The sequence below is a fragment of the Copidosoma floridanum genome, unplaced genomic scaffold (assembly GCF_036245765.1).
Source record: "Copidosoma floridanum isolate Cflo_tuat_1 unplaced genomic scaffold, Cflo_Japanese_pri ptg000004l, whole genome shotgun sequence".
NCBI classification, from domain to species: domain Eukaryota; kingdom Metazoa; phylum Arthropoda; class Insecta; order Hymenoptera; family Encyrtidae; genus Copidosoma; species Copidosoma floridanum.
In genome coordinates this window covers 16,021,054-16,040,608 of record NW_028321881.1, presented here as the reverse complement: position 1 = coordinate 16,040,608, position 19,555 = coordinate 16,021,054, and the positions used below count along the sequence as shown (strand labels likewise).

The 19,555-nt window shown below is 33.5% G+C and overlaps 1 protein-coding gene across 1 annotated transcript in view; it reads left to right on the top strand.

The window, feature by feature from the left end:
* Positions 1-19,555, top strand: part of Apoltp (Apolipoprotein lipid transfer particle) — a 2,496,658-nt gene that overhangs the window by 1,487,585 nt on the left and 989,518 nt on the right. The window contains exon 25 of the mRNA XM_089596186.1: positions 13,479-13,840. Within this exon, the coding sequence (XP_089452312.1) occupies positions 13,479-13,840 (362 nt within the window). The remainder of the gene's footprint in view (positions 1-13,478; positions 13,841-19,555) is intronic.

The window sequence follows — 19,555 nt, the reverse complement described above, 5'->3', positions numbered from 1 at the left end:
AGTTTCACAATTCTATGAAACAGTTGATATCTTTACGAAAAATATCATAACAAACATTATATATTGATATTTAATTTTTAAATACAAAACAATGACTTAAGATATGATTTAATACTTTCTTGTAACTTCGTGCTTCCATTACAATTTATTAAACTAACAGTATTTGCATAAAACTTCCCTCTAAAACAGTTAATTTATTAACAAAACGAATATTTAAGTCACTTAAGTCAGATAATATTATTTTCAACTCTTTCGGAGACTTTTCTCAGGATGATTAAAGCCTCGTTACATACAACTGCATCTACTTCTGCTAATTTTTTTTCTCTCAGATTCCAATTTAAAAAAAGAACTTTTCATATCGTTGAGTCTCACGGTTAACAGAATGTTCTATGACTGGTAATTCCTTTTGGAAGAAAAGTTTATTCCATACCAGTTCATTATATGCTAGTGTTCTTTTGTGAGGGTGCATTTTTTTTAAGTTAATTTTCAAATTAAACATCAATTTTAATACCGGTGCAAATTTCACTTTTTTTCAAATATTTTTATTTTATATATGTTGGATAAATTTGCGACTAGTACATAAAATTAAAGAAAAATCATTTTTTGAATGTCTATACCTTCACCAAAATAAAATATAATGAAAATATGTTACACCTTTGAGAATCGTTACACTTCTTTATTCTGGAAAAACTTATAGATTGTCTTCTTTTTCGGCAATATTCGTGTACATGCTTTTGATTTTACAGCAATGATAGATTATGGTAAGGTTACATGACTAAGTGGCACTTTTATTAATGTGTATTAACTATCGCACGTACTTTACGGCTTGAGAGAACTACTAGAAGAGTTATCATTTCTATTACCTGTTTTAACATTTTATCTGTACTTAATATCAGAACAAATAAGAAATTTATACTGGATTGATTAGGTAAAGTGGTAAGAACATTTCAACTTTTTTCTGAGGAAAAAATTCATATCTTGACTAAAAATGTTTTCCAATTTTATTGGATCTTTAAAAAGGTTTAAATAATTTTTGGGGCTAGAAACCAGATGAAAAATCGTCTAATAGACCTAGAAAAAAATATTTACTTAGCTTACACCACCGCTGTTTTGACCCTTTAACTACTTTGCAAAGATTTTTGTATTATTTTAACTTAAAAATGCAAACTGAGAGGCTGAAGGATTTAACTTCAATTTTAAAATGGAAAGGTTGGCGCTCACAGTGTGTAGGGGTGAAGCCCCCTTAGTACACATATGTACATGAAAAAGGGCTGTAAGGTTGAATAATTACCTTATGCTCAATATTTTGAAGCGTATTCTTATTAAAACAGGATTATTGTGATGTTTTCCTAAAAGACTCACAGTTTCTGTAGGGACTAGTGGGGAGATACTGTAAGCCACTGAATTAGTGAGGGGGTCTTTTAAAGATACTTGGGCTGAGTGGGGTGTTACACATTTCTTTTAGACTCAATAATCAAGGAAATATAAAAATCTCTCTCTTGATTTTTGTGAGTGGGGGGTCTGTAGTGTGTCTGTGGGAGGCTATTGTAGAAACGTGGAGAGATGTGGAGAAAATTATATCAGTATTTATCTCATTCTGATTTCATTAAATTTTTGTTTAGCCTTCCCTCTGCCCCCTACTTCTCTCAGCACCAGCACACTGTTATATTACTGTTAGATCAAAAATAGGTTTTGTGTTTGAGAAAGCCGCTTCAGGTGTGTAGAGGTTGAAACTGGCATGATGCTTGTAGAGCGAAAATGGCGGGAACCAAAATACATCAAACTGTAGATTCATATCTCTCTTTCTCTCTCTTTCTCTCTCTCTGATCAAAGTAAATCTAAGCTTTCTTCACACTCCGTCCTTTTGTATTTTTCGAAATTGTGACTTCTGATTAATTTTTCTCTAATTAACTGGATCTGAAATCACAACTCTGCTAGTTTGTCTTCCTCATCACTGTTTAAAGGGTTAAAAGTATCTGGAATAAAAGTTTGAATTAAAATATAAAAGCTTAGTTACATTTTTGTCCCTAAGATAAGGGTTATCAGCGAAAGACAGCGGCTCAGTCATGATATCAACTTTATTCTTTGATGTAGATATTTATCTGACATTCACTTTACCGTCCAGAACACACGACTTTATATAACTTTCATGTGTGTCTGCCATATTGCTCTCAATACCTGTTTTCTCTCTTATTTTGCGTTGCTCGTTGATCGTCTGATTACTGTCATCAATACTTTTTAGTTTGTTGTTGCTATCCATCTAAGAAAAGCTGATTAATAATCACACAAAATTATCACAGGATAAATAGTTTTACCTAGTATACTTCTGATCACCTTGTCCAAAGTAATCAATTCTTAACAAGCATCGATAATGGCTCGGTACTCTGCTTGATATGTGAAAAGTATTACATACGACTGTTTATGACTTCTAAACATGACTGGATCTCCAAATGTTTTATTACATACCAGCCAGTCGTAGCTAAGTTTTCTTGATCTCTAAAGCTCTAAGATGGCTATTAAGTCATTACCTAACTCTCTGGAGTTTAGTCCGAGGTCAGTTGCACCTCTGAGATACCTGAAATTGTTTTTTACATTTTTCTTATCTGCGTTTGAAGATTGGAGTTGTTTTCTTAACAAGTAATTAACCGTAAATGGAATATCTGGTCTTGTGGCTCCTGCTAAGTAGGTGAGACTCTCAATCACCTCTCTAAAGATAACTTTAGTCTGCTGTGCTACTTCTGCTAAACTGCACTTCGAGTTTTTTTGTTTCTTCTCGTTTGTTCTCGCTTCTTAACTTGTCAGACGACTACCAGTGTCTTTTGAGGCTTACTTCTTTTTATGTTATATCTCTCTAAGATTTTCTCCGTAAACCCTGATTGTGTAAGGATCAAGATTTTCTGTTTTCTATTTCTGACAATTTTCATTTTAAGAAATTTCTCTCGTTTCCCAGATTTTTTATTTTAAATATAGAGTTTAACTTGGTTATAATCTTTATCAATTTTTTTTAATGGTTGCCTGCTAGTAAAATATTATTCACGTACAGTGCTAATAGAACCATCTGACCGTTCTTGGGCCATGTGGAGACATGGTTTACTTAAGTATTTTTCAAGGCCAAGTTTCAAAGCTTCTTGTGTAAATCTCTTATTTCACTGTTTTAGGCTCATTTGAAGTCCATACAGAGATCTCTAGAGTTTTCAGACCTCCTGTTTTAGAACTCTAAATCAAAGTTTAATCCATCAGGAATTTTCAGACAAATGCTATTTAATGAAGAGCCGTTAAGAAACGCGGTTATTACATCCTTCTGATACACATCTCAATTGTATTTTTTAATGATTGCAAAAGCTATTCTGACTACTGCTAGTCTAGTGATTTGAACACAGGTTTCCTAGAGTTAGATGGAGTTCATACTTTTTTCTGTCATTAAACCGTCTGATTACAAGTCTATTTTTAAATATGGGGTTACCTACGTAATTGGTTTCCCTTTTGAAGACCCATTTTGAGTCAATTGTATGAGCTCTAGCACCACTTCTGTCTAATGACGGTCTGTCTCCTATATTCTACACTCCTTGTAACTTACTGGATCTCTGTTTATTCTTGCGATGTAGGCATGTCTGATTCCATCTCCTTAACTTTTTTAATTTTCTCTGAGTGCGTCTTATTTTCTACCAGTCTTAGATGTGACCACGTTGGGCTGTTGATTATGGCTGTTTTGTATGGTAGCTTACGAATCCAAGGCTCATTTTTTATCGTCGTCTGATTTATTGTTTTTCTTAGTTTCTTAGGTTTAAACCTAATATTATCATTCGGAGGTTCAGTTTCTTTACTATATTTTGCATTTCGAATGTGGATGTCAAGCTGTAACTGTTTACCTTAATCGTCTTTTAAACTTATTTTCTCTAAGTTAGGTTTGTTTGTCTAAATGTCCTTGTAGACAACTTTTTAATTAAACTTTATATAACGTGAGATAATTAACTTTCGAGTCCGTTGGTGTCACAATATGTAGCCTGTCTTCGTAAAACCTATCAAATCATTCTGACAGCTCTCTCTAAGGATTTAGATTTAGTGACAAGGAGTTTTAAGTATTCGAAACAACCCAAACGTCTTACTTCATCCAAGTGTGATTTTTAAGAAGGGATTTATTTTGTTATTGAAGACGGAACTTATTTTTTTACTATGGATGCATAGTATCGTGTCATTAACGTAGTAGTAATAAAAAAGACGTGTATTGTATTTGGTTTCCAATATTTGTAGGCAATTCAACTTACAATTAGTCATCACGAGATCAACAAATATCAGTGAAATGGGTGAACCCATGGGTGTGCTAAATGTGTATCGATAGGTAATGCCCTCAGATTCAAAAAAGGTAGTATAAAACAAGAATTTTGTACAACTTCTAAGCATGCCAAGTGGACTTTTGCATTTATTTTGTACATGTTGTTGACTTTTATTGGGACTTTCCAATGCAAGCTCACAAGATGTGTTAGTATACAACGATGCTACGTCAAGAGACATTAAAATAAAATAAGGCGGAATAGTAACACTATAAATTTCATTTAATAATCCAAAACTATTGTCAATATGTGAATCTGCCTGGGAAAAGCCAGTTTTAAGGCTACTGTGAGCATTTTGCGCCAAGACATGTGTGGGACTATTAACAGCTGAAATAGAAGGTCTAAGGACAGCTGTTCTTGTGTATTTTTAGAAGTCTCAAAGCTTTAGCTATAACAGTATAAGTTGGCGTGATTTCAACACTATTAAACTTTTCATTTAAAAAAACTTTAATTGTTGCGAATTTTAAAAATTTTTTGTGTGTTCTTTTGCAGCTGTGTAAGGGAGCTTCGTTTCACAACATTATAAGTATTACGGTCATGAAAGCAAATCCAACGTTTTCTTTATAGCATCATTCTTATTCATATACACCGTGACACAAGCTCTGACGATTTTTAACTCTTCTAGTGATAAACAACTTAACGATAAAAATTACGTCACAACAATACATAATAAAAAAAAAGAGATTTTATAGTTAATAATGTAAGGCTTTCTTTAATTTATTCATCGCGTCTCTCAGAATCCATTAAATTAGTGAACTTATCCTTTTGTTGCCCCTTGCACTACAACTACTTACTGGAACGTTTTTTAAATAGAATATTAATAAGATGAATAGATTAACATTACAGTTAAATTGTAATGATAATTTTTTTCCTTATGCTGCACAAAAGTATTGCAAAAGATATTTGGGAACGCAATGCAGCAGTATCAACCAGTGATAGATGTGAGTTAGTTATTAGAGATATAATTAATGCTTCTCATTATTATGGTGGCCCAGCAAGTTTTGTTTAAGCTAGTAAATTACTGTATTTCAAAAAAAAAAAAAAAATTTCATTATTAATTTTGTTTATTATATTTACTATGAGTCTTTTCAACGAAACTATTAGATCATACGTAGATAATAAGCAAATTTAGTAATTTTCCTAGTAGGAGACCCACTAACAAAATTTTATAAAATCGTTCAAGACCATTTATAAGTATGGTCGTGGAATGCTGACATTCCTTGAGGGAAAGAACTTATGCTGAAGCAAATTGATCTTACTTGTGTGTTGTTTCAATCCTTAATTTGGTAAAAGAAACTTTTTATTATAAATATGTAGTTGCATAAGCAAGTAATAATTTCAGAAAATAGTGACGAAAACCCATTAATGGATAATTGTATTTAACTACAATTTTTTAACATTTCACAAGAACTAAATGCCACCAATTTATTGATGTGTATGAATTAAGCATCATAATACAAGACTTCTTGTGATGGATACTTGACTTCTTTAAAAGACTTCTCGCAGTACGTAGAACATGAATGAACTCTAAAAATGGCTGTTTAAAAACCTACTTATTTTTGCACAGTTATTTCTCGAGTTAAAGGTGAAATCCAAAAAAGTTTAATATGTTTTTCTTTCACCTCGAATAATCCGTTAAAAGAACGTCTGAAACAAGGATTCTCTATTAAGCACACTTTCTTTCTCATGTAAAATCAAGCCCAGTACATTTACAAGACCGTATTCATGACCTCTATCTTAATGACTTCTGAATTTGTAGTACACAATCTAAATAAGATCTTCACATTTATCTCTACTTAGCCTGATCATTAAGAAAAAAAACGTTAGTTTTACCGATACATTGACCCACAAAAGACATCATTTTCCGCATACTTACAATAAAAACGATGTCCAGATGTCTCAAATAAAATTCCATATGTATAGTCAAAAAATTGTACAACCTGCCTTAAGCTATATATTCTAAACGTCGATCAAGTACTTCTCCATTAAGTCGTACTGCACCACTACTTATGAATTATCAACTTAGTCACTGGTACCTTTCTTTTAATTTCCAAGAATTTCCATATTTCTAACCACCATCTATTCATCTACTTTACTATGCACACATGTTTCCTGTTTTCCTCACCCTTTAACATTAGACTATGCTTATTATAAGCAGCCATTATTTCACTACAACATTAAAAACCAATTTATAATAATAATTAACAACAATAGTGAGACTCACCTTAGTTTTCCAAAAAACGGGATTGAGACTCACCGTTTGGAAATAACTTTAAGTTCGAATATGACCACGTGTTGCTAACAGGAAAATAAATTCCACAAAGACTTTTAAAAAATAAGAGCGTTGGTAGAGTAGGCGCACCAAGCCACACTTAATATTATCAAGCGAGTTAAGAAGCAGACTGAGCCAGTATGACAGAAGACTAAACAAAATTTTGAACCATCTATTATAAAATTTATTTTTCCGTTTCACAACGAACATATATAACCCATAGCTGTACGTGATACTTTTGAGTATTGTTATTAGAGATTTAAAGTTGATTAAAACAAATAAAAGTTACAGTTAACGAACCAAAACAAGAGTAGCTTTTTAATTGCTGAATAAAAACGAGATCACTGCCCACGCTTGTCTTCGCAGAAACACTACTGAACCCCAAGTTAATACAAACGTGGTGGTAGTATACTGCAAAAAAGGTCATTGTTATACCCTAATAATAAATACAACAAATAAGCAGGCAAAAATAAAAAGATCTCTACGATAACTTGAGCCTATCGATGCTATAAGATTTAAAGATTTTTCTAAAAATCAGTTACAAAGAAAATTATTCCCATTACAAAAGAGATTGCATTAAATTTATATTTAATAATCTTAAAAAATTTTATGAGCAAAAGAAGTAGGGAATGGAAAATATAAAATGTAAAAGAGAATCAAGTTTACTTATTTAAAATTTCAGCTCCTTACTATACTTATTACAATCGATTAGTCAAAAATTTTAGAGAAGATGTAAAACATTTAATTTTCTTAGGAAGAAAATAAAAAAATTAGAATAGGCAGGTATTGAGCGAAAAGTTTTTAAACAGTCAAGGAAGATATTATGCTAAGCCTGTGTTGGCTTGCATAAATTAAAAAAAGCCATTTATATTAATAGCAGATGCATCTCATACAGCTATAAATCAAAAATCAACCCAAGCAGAACCATGAAAACAACATACACTGAGAAGTAAATAAAAATTTTAATAACGACATTAAAGCTAGCATTCTACACGTATTCTTTAAAAATATTGGCAATGCAATTTAAAAAAGGGAGTCAACACTATACGTATAACTAGAAAAGTTGAACTGACTGATGAACTTTCAAGAGGAGAAATGCCATCGGTCTTATAAAAAGAATTAATTTATCTCTCTCTTACAGTGATAATTTGTTTTAATTATTGTTCTTATTGCGCTATGGATCACGCTAGCATAAAGTAGTAGTATAAACTTAGAGATAAAAGAGAGAAAAATATTGTGAGAAGTAAATGCGCTGAAATATTGCTTACTGCATACAAAAATAAAAAATTTGGCAAGAACAAATATTAGTCTATGAAAAACTAAAAACCTATGGTATTAACATACACGCTATGAGAAGTATTTTATATAGTCAATATCTATACAGTAGGCTCTTTTCCTTGAAGTATATCTGGAAGTAGGTACATCGTATCGATGAAATTCTTATGTAGAAAGTTTTTTAACGCAGTTCCTGTTTTCTAATATACAAGTACTAATAATTGCTAATATTTTATAAAGGTGTTTTTCTTCAACCTTTGACATTCCAAGAATTACTTTTCGTGACATATTAAATAGTCATATTAATCAAATATTAAGAGAAGTGTTAAAATTTATGAATATCTTGCTATCGTGGACAATTTTTTAAGATCTTACAATAAAAACAAGAATAATAAGGGAAATAGTTCCCATAGTAATGCATTAACACAAAACTTCAGACGTTGTCGATGTCCAGTAAGTAGACGTTTATCATCGACAATTGTACTCAATTAGCAAAGTTGTTGACAATAATATCCTGCTGTAATGGTTTGCTTCGAGCAGCTTATAACACGATATTTTCATTTAATACTCCCAAACACAAAGCATTGTTTTACCTGTAGGTATCATGTTTAGTAATTGACATGGAGGATTGTCAGGGACTAAAGTATTTATTTTTTCATTTTTGGACTATTAAAACAAATGTAGTTCTTACCTTCTGCTAGAATGTTCTAGAAGAACTACTTCTTATGATATTCAGTAAGGCAAAAATCGCAATATAAATTAGTTTATTTGTATTTTTTTCTAATAGCCAATGTGGAACCTATTTTTCTACCCTTGTAGTTTTTCTTATTAGTATTTAATATCTGGCGATTGCTGTTCATTTTATTCGAAGCACTTCTGCAAATTTTTATCTTGTCTGACGTGGATTTTCGTGAAAAAAAATGAAAGCTTATAAATCATTGTCAAACGATTTTTCTGCACGTGTAACGTTGCATTTTCAGCCCTGAATTGACGTTGTCACGTCCATGCGAAGCCGTCCTGATACAACGCACTAAAATACCTCCGATCACATACGATACCTAAAACAACAAAACTCTGCGACTCAATACTATCTCAAACGCCTTGGCTTGGCTCAGCTCTGCTCTTCCAATGTAGACCCCTTCTTCCTCACTTCCCCACTACTCGCTAACCTTACCACGCACTACGCAAAATACCTCCAGGCCACCATCTTCAGGAAATTATCGGCGTCGTGTCCTCCCGAGGTTGCTCGCTGCCATCCTGCTTTTCGCGATTGCGTAGTATTCCGCCAGGCTGCAGATGATGTCTCCCGTAGATCGCCAAGAGCTGGTCACAAACATGGATTGGACGACGTCTCGAAGGCACACATGCTCTACATCCTTCCCTCTTGAAGGCCCGTCAAGGAGTCCTCTCGGTCTCGCTGTTTGCGTCCTACTGCCTCAAATCGCTTATATCTCTTTCTTTCCCCTACTTCTCTCATACGACATACCCCTCTCACACGTCTTGGTTTTTCCTTAACTACACGTATATACACTCACTCCCTATATTCCCAGTTCACTACAATTTTACCGAAGACACAGTAAAAAAAAAACAATCAATAATTGCAATAATCGCTACAAATCAACAACCCATCTATTCTCCCACCAACCTATTGATTCACACTAAAATGTACACGTATAGATATATCTGCGCACACAGTATCAACGTTAACATTATTAGTCCTTTAAATACATATTTCTTCTTATTATTCTTGCTTTTCCCACTCACGCTTCTCTTTGCTCGTCTCACTGGCTATATGTCTCCGTTGTCCTATCCTTTTTCCTCGCATGAAACATAACGAAAAACAAACTTACGTACACGGAGCATTATAACTAGCCTAAGCCCTCAAATTTTATGTTGAGTCAAGTTTTGGTATTTTTCGGGCTAATATGAAAAATGACTCCGTCATAGACGAACTCCACGTTTCTGGTCATGCAAGCTCAAACCACCATTTTTGAACCACTTGTACCTGTTAATGGTACAAAATTATCAGAAAAACTATTAATCAAATGATTTCAAGGCATCTTTTACCTTTTTTCTTTGGGGATATTTGTAAGGAAGATTTTGGCAAAAATTTATCTTACTTAACGACATAGTTAACTTCGTTTGCGTACACGTTGTAAAAAATTATATGAAAGTCCATGGAGGCCACATCTCAAGTTGTCAAATAAACAAGTGAACATATTACATAAAAAAATTAATAAATCACTTTTTTTACGTTTACTGCTTTCTTCGGTTCTGTTTCAATTTTTCTTAATTTTTATTGACACTCAACTTGGAACAATTGCAGCAGCTTCTCGCTTCCGAGATGCCAAAGTTTTTTTTGGCAGCTGCATAACGTATTCAGAAGAATAGAATTATTACTTGCTTAATTACTCTGATTGCCACTTTAAGTTTCAGCCTTACTTTCCTGTTAATGGTCCACCTTAGCGATGGCTTTCTTAAAAAAAAAAGTGTTACTATAGCCCATGAAACTCAAAGAAATCAAATTATATCACTCACCAGAAACTGCATAAAGCTTTTCGCATGGGAAAGAGGGATTTCCACCATTGTTTCGGATGCTATGGAATCTATGTCTTGCATAGACTTCGTAGAAGTTGACGATGTGATAGAATAAATGAAACTTTATAAAGTGTCTAAAGTGGAGGTGATATTCTTGTCACTATGATCTTTGCATGGATTGTTGCTACCAGGTGACTCTTTCATGATGTTTTCAATTGTTTCTGTATGAGCAGATACATCTTGGGGCTCTGTAATTAAAAAGTACTACGTATTTAAAGAAAAAACAAGTATTAAAAAAATGTTACGTATTTTATCCAAATAGTAACCGAAATAATGAGTAGAACCTTGAGTATTAAAAAAAGAAGAATCAAAAACTGATATATCAAATGGCCAAATAGTGGTTTTTTTTAAATCATCGACAGCTGTCTCAATTTTGCTTGCTTTTTGCCAAGCTTTTCCAGAGATTTTAAACACATCTCTCATGTGCACTAGTGAACGATTCCGTTGAAACTTGTTGACCTCTTCAGTATAATATAAATAAGAGGGGTTCATTAAACCAACATCTAATGGTTGCATCCAGTTGAGTACAATGGGAGGAATATGATTACACCTTTCTCTTTACCCAACTCTTCCACCTCAAGATTCTCTCCGTGAAAGTAATGACCATCTAAAAGTGACAGCAGTGGGTTCTCTGGTAATTCCTTAGAAAAATCGATAAATTCAAGAAACCGTTGGGTGAAAATGTCCGTTTGCATCCAACCATTTTTCCGAAAAAGAGCCCAAGATCCTTCTGGCTTGTCAGTCAAAAAGGATTTGTTTGGCTTGACACGAGGAAAAATGAGCATTAGAGGCATAAAGGTACCTGTTGCAGACATGCATATTTCAGCACTAACGGTCTCACTGCACTCTGCTGACGTCTTTCCTCCAACCTGAGGTCTTTCTTTTTTGGCCATAACTCTTGACTCAGATTTAGGGTCAGTTTAAATGTCAGTTTTGTCAACATTTCAAAAACTACTAGCACTGGAATTGTTTTTTTCAATAATTTATTGCAAGAGTGAAAAAAAAAAAAGCATCGACACGTAACTTATTAAATTTAAAAATCCTAGCTGCAAATGTGGGCTGAGCTTTTTTTATTTTTATTGATTTGAACAAAGAAGTATAAGGAGATGAGTTATGCCATATCTCAACTTACTAATTACCTGTTTCTTTATTAAATGGATGTGCAATACTTAGTTTATTCACAAAACCATACGCTGATTGTCTCAATTCTATAGTTGACAAGCCAATCAGTCACTTTTCTATGTCAAGTATATATAGACACAGAGCTTGTTCGTGCTTATCCAAAAAAAACTTTAGTGAACCCTCAATAGTATAAAAGTGTACAAATATAAATTTTCACAAACAAAATCAATTTTTTGAAATTTATCGCTTTGTTGACTTACCTACACTTTTAACACTTTCGATTCTCAATCTTCTCTAAAGGATCGGTCTAGCTGTATCAAACTCAGCAGCAGAACCTTTTGTACTTCTACCGTTGTGCACTGCATCGATGGCCAATTGTATCGATCCACTCTTTTCCTTTACTTTTTCTTTGGTTATCTCGTTCCATTTTAAATTCTAACTAAGTATATTAGAAGTCTTACAATAAATAAACAAAGTCTTAGAAAATGGAAATTTAAGATAGGAAAGCGATACTTATGCCTACTTGGGACTACTTGCCACCCTCATCCTGCCTCTCTAATTAGTGATTGGCCTACCCTTTTAACACTTTTTTTTCCTAATCAGTGTAATTTTTTTTTAATTGTAGTACAATAATAATTTGACCTATTTCTAAAATCTGTTGAATGGCTTTTTCAATTGTCCCTTATTTTAAAATCCTCGAATAACTAAATTATTAGCTATCCAAATTAAGCTTACAAATTTTCGATGGCACCCATATTTCGAATTCAAATTTTTTAAAAAATTTTGTCACTCAATAATAAATCTTTTTGATCTTAAAATTTGGGAGTATTCAAGAGAAAGTATAAAAAAGCAAGAAAAAGAATAGTCCTTGGCCTTAAAACAACTTTTTTTTATTTAAACTGTGACTGACTTATTTACCTATTTAACTTATCCTGCACCTCTATTTCCTGCGAATATAATATACAATATGAGCTATGCTTACTATCTAAAATGATTTTCAGTTATTCATACCCATAATGCTAACTTTTATCTTTTTTCTGAGATTAAAGAAAAAAGATAAAAGTACATGCAACTTAAAGTATATTAGTATTTAACGTTTGATACTTATATTAAAATTAAATTTTTTAACAACCTCGATTTGGACTATGTTTTAAAGGGACTACATGAAATAAGATATAAAATGTTAGAGGGGTATGGGGTTATCTATTTGGGGGCACATGGATGCGGAAAATTTCAGAATCAGTGTGAACGTGTGGCTTATCGTTAATCTGAAGAGAAGTTTATTCCAATAAATATAATGAAAAAACAAAACGCGTTTTTTTGGAAATTCTGGTGTATAGGGGTAAAAAACAAATATCCTGTGGTATTACAGTCACAATCCATGTTTTTTTTCCCATTTTGTAGTACACGTAATAACACAAAAAATATTAATTACTGCACACTAACATAATACACTTAAAAATCACTGACTCATTTTATCAACTCACTCTTAACAACCTTTTTTTAAATTTATTAAAAATAATTTTTATAAGGCTCCATGCATTCTGGCGATCTTAGCGAGGGAAAATTTCTCTTACTCGACGGCGCCACCTAATATAGGAGCATAGCGAATAACGAGGACAAAGACATACACAAAAAAAAAAAAAAAACATAGTTTAACAACTTTTTCTGCGCTTACTCGATCTCTTGATGCTTTTTACCTATCAGTCCTCGATACATGGTATGCTTAAACTAGTTTTACATTAAAAGTCTTATGTTTTCAAAAAGTACAAGTTGACCATAAAATCACTATTGTCATTACTTTTAATTGAAAGGTGACATCAATAGTCCCGAGTACATTCATTTTACACAAGACTAATAATTAAGCCGTTCTTCAACAGATGAGAGTAGATTTCAATTCTTCTGATGGATATTTTGTATTGACTTGGGGTCCTTGTGAAGACAGAAGTGTGAACAATTCATTTACGTTGGCTATTAATCATCAAAAGTTTTATCTCATGTACGCCTTATATATACCGACACTTTTAAAAGAAGAAACGGTATTAGTTATTATTAATTATAATATCAGCACACAAGAATACAGAAATATTTATATTAATTTATATTGCCCTGGAAAGCATCATTTAGTGTCAACACACATAGCATACAAAAGTATGAATAATATGTTTGGAATCGTTAATACAACTTTACTCATGAGCAGATTACCAAATATTCAATGCAAATTTATCATATCTACAACTGCGTAAGTAATTTTCTATATTTCCCTTTCAACATCGCATACTTAACATTTTTTTTCTTAATAATTAATTAACATGTTTTGAAATAGATGTATTTTTGTTAGATTGTAATACTATAATAAAATTCATTGTATTATTACTAAAAAAATACTGTAAAAGCTAAATAAAATTGTGAGCCAAAGAACTTTGAGGTAAATATCGAGCAAAAACATTGCATTAAAAAAAAACATGCATTAGAATTACAATGAGATAGAGTACTGCCATCATATGTATCTAAATCATAACTCTGTGAAATTTTATAAAGTGTTCATAATAGATTATTCTGAGATTTTATGCTCATAATATCAATTAATCATCTTTTTCTTTTTTCCGCAAAGCTTTACCGAACCTTCAACTAAAAAACAACTAAGCTTCAATACATGCAAATACCAAAACTCTGAGGGAGGCCAATGTAGTTATCTTTACATGCTATTGATTACTTGTAAAAAATAGTAATAAAAGAGTTCTTATAGATTTTATTTTTCCTACTGACTTATCTTTAATTAAGTTAGTTCTCTAGATTAAGTGAAATAGCATACGAAGTAACGTTTCTTCTCTTACGTTGTTGCTCTTTGACGCGTTTCAGCACGCGAGAATTTTAATGTAGCCTACAGCGCGTGCATAGCAAATGCGTTTGCATTTTGGCAGTGTTTGTAATGAAATAAAAGTATTTATAGTAATTTACCAGTACCTTTACGAGTAATGGAGAACTAGCTGCTAACAGGTCTCCTGTTCGATCAAAGAAGTAAACTGCTTGTTAAGCCGGTAATATATTATGAGAAAGGAAAAGCTCAATTCAATTATTAGCAAAACTTGCTTTATTGAATCACAAATATTATAAGGACAATTAAGACAATCAAAAAATTGATAATGCAACTCACTGTAGTTAAAGCCGGCTACTTGTTTGTTGGTCGACGGATTCTCCGGAAAGGAGGACGAGCTCGCAGGGCGTGGTTCTATTCAAACCCTTTATTGGATCGATAATCAGGGGTAAGACAGGTGGTGAGTCAAAGAGTGGAGGTAAATTTAATTAACATATTCTTAGAAAAAAGGAGCAGCTGCAGGCAAAAACCAGCTGCTGTATCTGGTGTGGATAGGGTTAAGGAGCAGAAATGGCTGGTTAGCACGCGATCGATCGAGCGTGCGTTGGTATTGATTCATAGGTGTGGTAGCTAGGTGACGAATATCATTTGGTATTTGTTATGGACAGCGGGTAGAGTTCACTAGACGTGACACGCCCCCCCTCCTAAGTGCTTACTGGCCAGGTGAGCTAGTGCCTAGTAAAATAAGCTTGCGTCTTACAGATATATGTTTTACATAATTTGAATAAATCTAAGGTTATATTTTCATGGAATATTAGTGTTTCATATTGCAATGTAAATTGATACCTACCAGTTATCTTATTTTCTAATTATTCAGTGGGTGAGATGCGGTAGTTCTTTTTTAATTATTTATTCATTTATTTATTTATTATTATTATTGTTACATATTGTTTTTAGTATCGGGAATGCGCTTAAGTTCTGTTGTCGGTACGATTTCTTAAAAATATTCTTACAATAGATAACGATAGTATTTGGTTAATGGAGTAAAGCGGCAGTAATAATGACATACAGATGGAATGGTAGGAGAAAAGAAAGGTGGTTGTCGCTGGACTACGATGTTGAAGTCAAATTTGTTCGAAGTGGATTCACAGTAACGCCAAACATTAGATAAGTTCCGGTGGTGTACTAGGTTAGGGCACTAAAACTGGCATTTTGCAACGGTGGCGTCTCCATTACCTTGAAAATGATGCATGGTACATGCGAAGCAGTCTTTCCAGGATTAAATGTTAAGGAGACAAAGTTTGCATCGCTGAGGAGTTACATAACGTCCGTTACCCTTTCCTTCCAATGGAAACCGCTCTAAAAGATCGGCGTATGTTATACCAGCTGTACTGATCACAGCTTGCTCCCGTTCATGGGTTTTGGCTCAATCCCATTATGAATTTTCTCACTTCACGATACTGAAGGCTGCTGTTGAAGTCTTTGAGGATTACCTTGACTGCTTGCGTTGCTTGGTGTTTAATGGTGATTTCTGAAATGAATTTGGACTTGTCCAGTAATACATTTATTACCATATCTTGGATAAAGATATCTGAGTATTGTTTGCAAGTGTTATCCAGTAGACGTATTGCCTCACGCCATGAATGTGGGAAGCTATTTTAAATGAGATTTTTCCAGCTTCCAGCTTCTGTGCAATGGTCAGTTTCCTGCTTGCATGTGTGCAAAGCTGGCTACGTAGGGGTTGGTATGCGACAAGTGGTAATGAGTCACTCTTTTTTGTTAAAAAAGTCGTCCCGACTTTTCGTTTTTTATAGCGATGGTTTTCCCGTATTTTCCTAACGAATATCTAGTGCTTAGTATTAGTATTATAGTTTATGGGTCCATTTATGCGATGCTTAGTGGAATAACAGAGAATAAGTTAGGGGTTAATGTGAAGATGGTGAGATTTCAAAATGGCTTCCGTATTATAACAAAGAAGAATAGGTTTTTATGATGTAGAATGGGCTACATACATTATTATGTGTTTATTATTATCCTAGTGCGCTAAACTTGTAATATATTCGTATGGGCAAATTTTCGTCGGAGGGTTACAATAGTGCTCTATCATATATATTTTTTTTGTTCGTATTGTGTTTTGCATATCTTTTGTTTTTGTAGGTGTCGCTTTAAGTTTTTGTTGTTTTTTTTTCTGGCGTTAAATTTTTTTTTTTTGTTTTCATAAGTGTCTATTGTGTTTTTTTTTGTGTTAATGTTTGACGGTTCGTAAATTTTGATGGTTGTTTTTTTTGTGTGTACTTCTTATTTGTGTTATGGCTTTTTTCGTGTGTATTTCTTATTTGTGTTATTGTTTTTTTGTGGTGTTTATCGTCTTTTTGATGTTGTTTTTGGGTTGTTTTGTTGTTGTTGTTTTTTTCTGTGTGTGTCCAGTTTTCGGTGTATCGTGACTCATGTTCTAAATTTTACTTTTTTTTTGTGTTTTTGTAGTTTCTTAATTGTTTATTTTTTTTTGTCTCAATTATTATTTTTTTGTTTGATGATATTAATATTTTTTTGTTTTTTTTGTTAGTTAGAGTCATTAAGACATTTATAATTCATATTTATTTGCTGAAAGAAAAACAGGATTTATATATTTTCATCATCCATATTTCTTAATTCCGGTAGAACGATGACCATGGCGTTCAGCTCTGGGGGTCCTCCTCAGTACCAGCAAAATTTTTGGGTGGAAAGGTCACTTGTACTCTCTTTCTTAGCCCATTCAAAGAAGCACGCAGTTAAGATGTCCTCTAAACGATAATTTACATACCTGTTATAATGCTGCGTACACAATCTCCATATCGGTATCCCGCTAGATAGGGCAGTTGGCAAGGCTGTTACTCCCGTCAAAGTTGCCTTTTTCCAGTAGTCCACTGTTTATGATTCTCTGCGTGTGAGCAGCTGCCACCTGTCAGCAGTGCAACTCGTAGGCGTCGTTAGTAGGATTACCCGATAACACGTTTATCTTCTGATGTATAAGCTGGCTGTTAAGCCTTCGCTTCATTGCCATTTTTAGAGTAAGGCTTCACCTGGTATTCCGGATTATCTTCCTGAAAGACTCCTCTTTTCACAGGAGTTCGTTTACCACAAGATGTATGTTGTTCCATCCGCAGATTTTTTTCCTCGCGATCAAGTTGCCTTAAACCGTTATCAAGGGTCCAAAAAATCTCCCAGCTCTAATATTAATCTGTGGGTGTCTTTTTAGTGTTGGTCCTTGCAGATGCCGGCCTCTCTCTCCTGTTAACTATCTTGGCCTCCATCCTTCTTCTTTGCTCGTAGCCCCACGCAGCCGTTCGTGTAAAAATCCATAATAGTAACATCGTTAGCACGGCTGTCACAGAGATTTCAGATGTCAGTGTATCTTCGGTCAGGATCAAAATTAGAGCTATCTTTACAGATAACAGATAATAAAGTTGAGGACTCATGGGTATTACAAGTCGAACAGACTTTAAAAAATAATAAGCAAAATTTTTTGTGCTTGCGTTTGAATACCGTTTGGGACTCCCTTGCTTGCATGTTGTGTAAAAGAAGCGGGCAAGGCAAATTTTGCTTTTTGAACATCAATTAGATTTGCAAAACGATAATCTTGACTTCAGAGGAATTCGGGGCCAATGGTTTGGCTTCTAGTTAATTTTATTAGACGATGAATGTATTGGGTGAGCATTTCAGCCACTCCCATTTTCTTGGGATTTCTTAGGATCTTAGGTGGTCATCACAGTAGGAGGTATTGAAGTTATCCTTATAGAGTTATTAGACTGTCTTTGCGAACATGTAAGTAGTGTACCGTATTTTCTGTGTCCGCTTCTATGACTGTGATTCGTTTCCCATCACTTTTTGGGGATCTTATGCTGTGCGCAACTCTTACAGGTGAAAAGTTTGGGACATTATAAATTTGATCTGTCCTTTTGGTTATGGGGTACACGTTGCTTTTTGATATGCATGTCAGATCTCTGAAGTAGCAGCGAAAATTGGGGTCGATACTACTAAAGAGTGTATAGCTGATGCTGGTTTGGTCTAGCCTGGCTATGAGTTCTTCGAAAGCCCTTTTAGTAAGAACTACGTAACACATAATGAGAATTGATAGGAGTAGCGTTTTGCCTATTAGGAGTATTGTCACATGTATGACGATGTTCAACTAAGTCTTGAAATTAGCTGTTAAATCTATTTGTTGTTGTGCCAAGTACGCTTAAGTATAGTTTTCAATTTATTAAGGTTAGTATATGGTGAGGGTGAGAGAAGGAATGATTATATTGCTGTTTTCGTATCTATTGGTTCCAGGGTCAAACGATTCTTCTGCGTCTTTTATGGTGAATCTGAAGTCTGCTTTCATAATGCTATATCCAACTAATGATGGGTGATATTTACTTTCCCTACAGAGGACGGTGGTAATGTGTTTATTTTCTGTTGAAAAAAACCACTGAGAGGGGTTGTATGTTCTAATGATGTAAGATAGCCTAGCATTAAATACTTGTATATTACATCCGTAGGAGTCGATGTTTTTAGGATTACGAAATATTTCTAATTCCCAAGAGTTTGATTTTGTGTCACGTGATAGTGATTGACATAAGAACACGTCAATAAAAAACACTTACTTAGTTCTGACTGTTCAATAAAATAGTATTAAGGTGACGATCTGTTAGCGATAAAAAATCCGCTGTGGGTTTTGTGCGAGTTCAAGTCGTGCTATTGCGGCTATTTGTATTTTGAAATACTGGCCATGATATGCATTTGTATAGTTCAAAAGTTATTATGTGTTCTAGTTAAAATTTTTATTGTATTATGATTTTGCTGTCGATTACCTAAAATCGAAGTTGACTGTATCTATATAAAGATTGAGTACTTATCTCTTCAACTGGAATCGACATTTTTTTGTTGAGAAATGATATTTATAAAATACCTAACATACTGTATTAGTCTTACTTAAAATAAAAACTTATTTGTCTGCATTTCGTAAGTAATTTTTTCTATGAGATTTTGAAGTATGACAAAGATGTGATAAGTTTCAGGTATCAAGAGGTCTGCTTGCGCTTGTGCCTAACTGGGTGCGCTGGCACTTTTTTTAAATTCAGTGAGGTTTTATTTTAAGTTCTTTAGTCACTTCGTATC